This window comes from Hemitrygon akajei, chromosome 10 (assembly GCF_048418815.1).
Source record: "Hemitrygon akajei chromosome 10, sHemAka1.3, whole genome shotgun sequence".
Taxonomy (NCBI): domain Eukaryota; kingdom Metazoa; phylum Chordata; class Chondrichthyes; order Myliobatiformes; family Dasyatidae; genus Hemitrygon; species Hemitrygon akajei.
The window spans coordinates 27395646-27401834 of record NC_133133.1 but is presented as its reverse complement, the minus strand read 5'-3'; the positions used below and the strand labels follow the sequence as shown (position 1 = coordinate 27401834).

Below are 6189 nucleotides of genomic sequence, written 5' to 3'. Positions count from 1 at the left end.
GACACACACATTCATAACACGCACAAACATCAACTGCAAGACCCATACATACGCACTAATGCAAAGCAACCACACAATCTCGTATACTCACGCTCAAACGTGTAAACATAGGTAAAAACCAATATAATCCAAAAATAACAGGTTACACGTTTCGAATAATAGGAATTTGAATACTAGACTTTCCAACCATCGCCCATAATTTTCTGTTGATATTTAGTTGATTAGTTTCTTCTGGGTTCAAAAGCTTCCCTTTGATCTGTTTTGTGTCTTACAGTTGCTTTAACTGGATGAAATAAACATCCAAATTAGGTCTGTGATCTATGAATGCTTGTTGGAACCATTCTATTCCGAGATACTTTCGCTCCCGTTTAGTCAGGAGTTACGTTGTACGTCAACAACTTCATCCGACAAGTTTCCGCGATTACGATACATTTGGATCTAGGGATAAGTTGAGCTCACTGTGCAGATATGTCATTCTTTTGTTGTCCGGGGCGGAGACATGGACCTTTGGCTGTTCCTGTGGTTTATGGCAGTGTCCTGTCTTCTAACAACTGGCATCAATGAGACCTACGCCGTGTTCACCGTCTGTCCGATGGTATGGCTCGAAGTCACCTTTTCTCTTTGTCAAATGTATTTTGCTTTTGTAATTTTAATGGGCTATAATAAGGGGGAAATAATTTCCAAAATTAAAACAAATTTTCCATTATCTAAACTGGGTGTTTCAGTGTGAATATGTTTCATTACCTCCTTTTCAATGGAATTATTCACTGAATCAATAGTGAGAGGAATGCAAAAGAAATTTGCTAATTATTAGTACAATTTTACAGAGAATTTGGTCTTTTATGGCATGTCATATAGTCAGTGATGCAAAAATGGCTTAGCAGATTAATATTTCTGAGGCTCAGGTTTGGTGGCAGAAATTTCTGTTTTAGCAGGTGTAACTTCTGATCTGTCTTATTCACTTCTCTGTGTAGATAAAAAATGTTGGGAAGAGTTAACTCATAGAAGTACCTTCCTGCATGTAAATTGCAGGTAGACATCCAGTTTGGGTAAACTATATGAGCCACCATTTATTGTATAGATTCTTGGGTTAGTAGTATTATTAATATTTTACTTTTATCTTGAGTAATTGTTTTCTGTTCATAACTTGCCTAATTTTCATGAAATGGAATTCAGTTTGAAATTCTCACAGCATGAAAATATTCACTTTAACAAAGTGACCTGTCTAAGATACAGATCTTCCTATTTCGTAGCTTTTTATTGCAGAATGATGTGAAAAGGCAGGTTTGTTTGTAGCTTGAAAGACCACAGTACAATCATATCTTTCATGGCCATAAGCACCATCATACCAACTAACAGAACACGGCATAGCATAGCACAGGAACAGGTCCATCATTCCACGATGACTGTGTCAACCACTGTCACGATGTGCGCTGGCAATATCAGAACCCTAGTGTGGATGAAAGACTAGGTAACGAGGGTTTATTCATAATAATTCCAAAAGAACATTGGTGGCTTGCCCGAGCGATGCCGCAAGAAATAATATTCTCAAAACTAGGACCCTGCAATTAGCACAAATTGGGCATCCACTTAAATAATACAAGTAACGCAAAATCCCCGAGCCTATCAAAACAAATTTAACAAGCTTAAACAGAAAGCACCAGGAGAGCACATTACTAAGGGTGATTCGCTGGAGAATATCATAAGGAATGCTAAACAATTAACGACTCTTGTTAAACAACAATTACCCAGTTCAGGTGCTGTAAAATCCTCAGAGCCCAACACTCACAGGGCCGAAGAGCTCATTAAAACCATGATGCCAAATTAAACTAATACCATCTGCCTGAACATAGCTGACAGTATATCTTCCATTCCCTGCCACTTTGTGCGGTTGTCTAAATGACTCAATGCAGAGTAGAACTTAACAGTTTCTCACCACCCATACAATAAGTAGGAATACATTGATCCGAGACATGAGAATTTATTGTGGCTCTGGAATCTATCAGATGGTGACCAAGAGCTTTACTGTCCTTTCCCTGGGATGGTCTGGTTTGAAGTTTAATGGCATATAACTGAAGGATCTTAAAGCCTATACCTAACATCCTCTCTAAAAAAAACTGGTTTATGGCACTGAAACAATGCTAGAGAAAATGTCTGTATTCATGTTCTCGGTGCTTAATTTGGAACTGCCTTTCCTTTTCTATATTGGCAAACACTTTAAGGAGGAATAAAATCTTTTGTTCTAATCACTTAAGCATTTTGTTTCTGAAGAGTGATAGCACTTGAATTTCCAAATTTAAATTATTGCTGTTCAATTCTTGTGGGGTGAAATTAAAGCTTGGGGAAAAGATACTGTAAATCATTCATTCCCTCTTTAAAATTTATGAAGCAGCAGAACATGTATTAACTTCCATCAATTAGCATAACCTCTGAAGAATATCAGCTGTTTTCATTATGTCAGAGTGTTAAATAAAATCTGTGGTCTTAATCAGCAGTTTCAAAAAAGCATAGAAGAAATTATTTATTACTTAAAATCTTATTTGGCAGAAAAACCACGATGTGTCCTGTCAATATCGAAACCTGACCAAAGTGCCCGATCTTTCACTGCTGACAATTAAAAAGCTCGATTTATCTTACAACTCAATCGCAGCACTGACAGAGGAATCACTGCTAAACCTCAGTTCATTGCAGTATCTGGATGTCTGTTGTAACCAGCTGAAAACCATTGCATCAGGTGCTTTGGGACATTTGCATAAACTGAGAGTGCTTATTTTGTCAAACAACCTGCTGAGCAGAAACTTTTCATCAGGGAATGGAGCATTCCGCCTGTTAAAGAAACTAAAAGTGTTACATCTATCAAAGAATTACTGGGACAGTGACACTGTTGCTGAACATCTGAAAAACCTATCTTCACTGGAAGAATTAAATTTGTCTGGTAACATACTGGTGAAGCTGACAGCCGATATGCTTTGTGGGATGCAGTCTTTAAAATATATCTCTCTTGAAGGAAATTATATTACAGAAATATCAGCAGGGACCTTTGAATGTTTAGCAGATTTGGTTGAACTGAATTTAGCCATGAATTCTCTTGCCTGCATTTCTGATTTTCATCTTTCTCAACTTAAAGTGTTGAACATGAGCAGAAATGGTATTGAGTTCTTCATAACAAATAGAACTGATGAAGAATATCAGATTCAAGTGCTCGATCTGAGCCACAACAGGTTGTTTCATTTTCCACTTCTTCCAAAATTTCATCAGATTAAATATCTGAACTTGTCTGGCAATTTATTGATCAGTGTAACACCTGAATCATTGAATGACTCGATTGAATGGGATATAAAAAACAGATATGAAGAAATTAATGGAATAACTAAACTACTCAACAGCAATGCAAACTCAACTTTATCTGAAGTAAAATTTTTGGATTTAAGCAACAATGCATTAATAAATATATCACATGCCTTTCTGAATAAATTCAGCTCTCTTCAACACCTGAATCTAAGTGGAAACTGCCTTCAGAATTTTAATATTGAAGATGGAGATGAATTAAACTTGCTATTATCTCTGGATCTGAGTGACAATGAACTTACGAATATATCGCTCAAAGTGGATAGCCTAAACCTTCTCCAGTCCTTAAAGTACTTGTACCTTCAAAACAATTCCATTCAGTTATTACCCTCCCAACTTTTTAAAGTCTTGCCAAGTATAGAAAAAGTAAATCTTGCCAACAACAATCTAAGAATTTGTAATATGAAGAATAAAACCATGGAGACTCACAAGATCAAAACCAGCTGTGTGTCTTTTTCTGAAATCCCTTCCCTTAAGTACCTCAAGCTGGATGGAAATAACATTACACACCTGGCGCCATACACATTCTATAAAACTCCTTTGGTGTATTTGGACCTTTCAAGAAATGAAAACCTTGAAGTGCCTGATCAGGCTCTGATAGGTTTAGAAGACTCTTTGAAATATCTATCTTTAAGGTGGAATTTGATCCGAACCTCCAAGGTAACTTTGACATGTTTGAATCACCTCAGAGATCTGGATCTGTCAAATAATCAGTTAGACATTTTACCTTATGGCACTGGATGTGCCCCACTGGCAAGCCTCGATATTCGAGGGAACAATTTTCAGCTTCTTCAAGATAAGGTCATTAGAAATCTGTCTCAAACTCTTGAAACTCTGTACTTGAGTGGAAATAATTTTGACTGTTGTGCATTGACTTGGTTGGAGTTACTGAATGGTACTAAGGTTGAAATACCTGATGTGGCTAATACTCATTGCTTTTACCCAAGTGGCAATGATTCTTCAATGGTCACTTTATTTGACAATCGCAAAGGGGAATGTTCGATTAACAGCATCAAGAAACCCAGTCCATTTCTAGTTATAATATCTGCACTGGCTTGCCTACTGCTGATTGGATCGGTGATATCATTAATAACTGGAGAATGCTGCCGGCTATGTCTGCCTACTAAGGGGGAGAGTTCTGAGGCAGATACAGCTCCAGTGAAAATCAACAGTGAATGCCAGAAAGAAGGGCTGACTCTAAGTGTCATTAAAATAGAAACTTGAAATGGAGCAATGGACTGTTGAACCAGGCCAAGAACGGTACATAAAATCCAACATCATCTCTAATGAAGACTTCATCTTTAACTGGGAAGTAAACCAACAGGAGGATACAATGTCAGGTAAAGATTAGTTGTGGGTCTTGCAACAGAACTGTATTCAGTGTCAAAATACATGATGCTTTGATAATGTTTTATTCCCAGCCACTCTGTATTGGTTTCCTTGACCTTTTAAAATTGATTTTAAAGTTCTCTTACTTGTTTCTAAGCTCCCAGTGGTCTGGGACCAGAGTACTTCACAGAATCGCTTTTGTTTTATAATCCTGCTCAAGCTCTCAGGTCTTCCCTGCTGATCTCTTCAATTTGAACCATTGCCCTCAAAAGATTATTGTCAGGTCAGCTTTTTTGAGCTACGCTCCTAAACTGTGGAATTCAATACTTACAATTATAGAGGATGCAGACTCAGCTGATACTTTTAAGCACCTGCTCAAAACTTGCTTTTAACTAACATCCTTTTGTCTTTTCACGTACACACTTTACCTCATTGTAAAGCACTTTGAACTACATCATCTGTATGAAAAGTGCTCTATAAATAAGTTATTATTATTATTATTATTATTATTATTTATTTATTACTGGGAGTTGCACCAAGCCTTCAGTTTTATTTCTGGGAACTCTATCCATCTGTCACCTCAACAACTGGAGATGTTTTGATTTGATGTGTACAAGGGCATCCCCTCTGTAGCCCATTCAATCAGAAATAGTCTTTTAATGCTTGTGAGGTCTTCTTTGTGACTATGTTAAAGAGACCTGCCTCGGTGGTTTACACTGGAAACTAATCTCAAGTGGGTCCCTTAAGTAACCTGACAACCTTCTTTCATAAGTACTTCACTGTCCCGTTGTCAGTAGTGATCTCACAACTCCCCCACTACCTGATCAGATGCTACTCACTAATCCAAAGAACAGACTGCTGACCTGTCCTCATAGATCAACCACCATCCCCAGCAGACAACTCTAACTTCAAAACTCCTGCTTACCTTCATTCTGACCCCTCTACCTCCTGATCGGGATTGCTCCTCTACCCTCAGACCTGGCACTAATTCCTCTAAGAACTGATACCAGTGTAGTGCTCTCATCTTCAGGTCTTTGTGTTACTAAATGCTTCCTGATTCTCCTTCTATAGACTGAGTTCCAATGCTAACATGGTTGAGGTAAGCTCTCTGAGAGAAGTACTTAAGTACTTTCATACAACAAAATCAAACACACCCTGATGAACAGGAGGCACAAGGAAATAGTTGGTGCAAGTTTAAATGGAATATTCAAAGTGTTCATGTTAATGTTTAAGTAACTATTGTTAATGCCTGGATGATTATTAACTTGGGACTCTTGAAGTTCACTATTAAATTTTCACTAATGGTTTTTCAGCATTTTCTATTGAGTTTCCTTTGCCACAATGGAAACCTCAGGAAAAAACTCAACTATATTTTTATCTGAAAGGGAAACACTACCCACAGCACTACTAAATTAAATAATATGTTTATTCATGCACATAATTGTGCAGAAATTTTAACTTTCCGGAGTCTACATTTTCACAGATTAACATAATTAAATTATTGCAAAATAT

The 6189-nt window shown here is 37.3% G+C and overlaps 1 protein-coding gene across 1 annotated transcript; it reads left to right on the top strand.

Annotated features, from left to right (window-relative positions):
- Positions 1-348: 348 nt before the first annotated feature.
- LOC140735031 (transforming growth factor beta activator LRRC32-like) lies at positions 349-5064 on the top strand. Its single transcript, XM_073059861.1, has 2 exons — positions 349-595; positions 2548-5064. The coding sequence occupies exons 1-2, from the start codon at positions 500-502 to the stop codon at positions 4570-4572; spliced, it is 2121 nt and encodes a 706-aa protein (XP_072915962.1). The 5' UTR covers positions 349-499; the 3' UTR covers positions 4573-5064.
- Positions 5065-6189: the final 1125 nt, after the last annotated feature.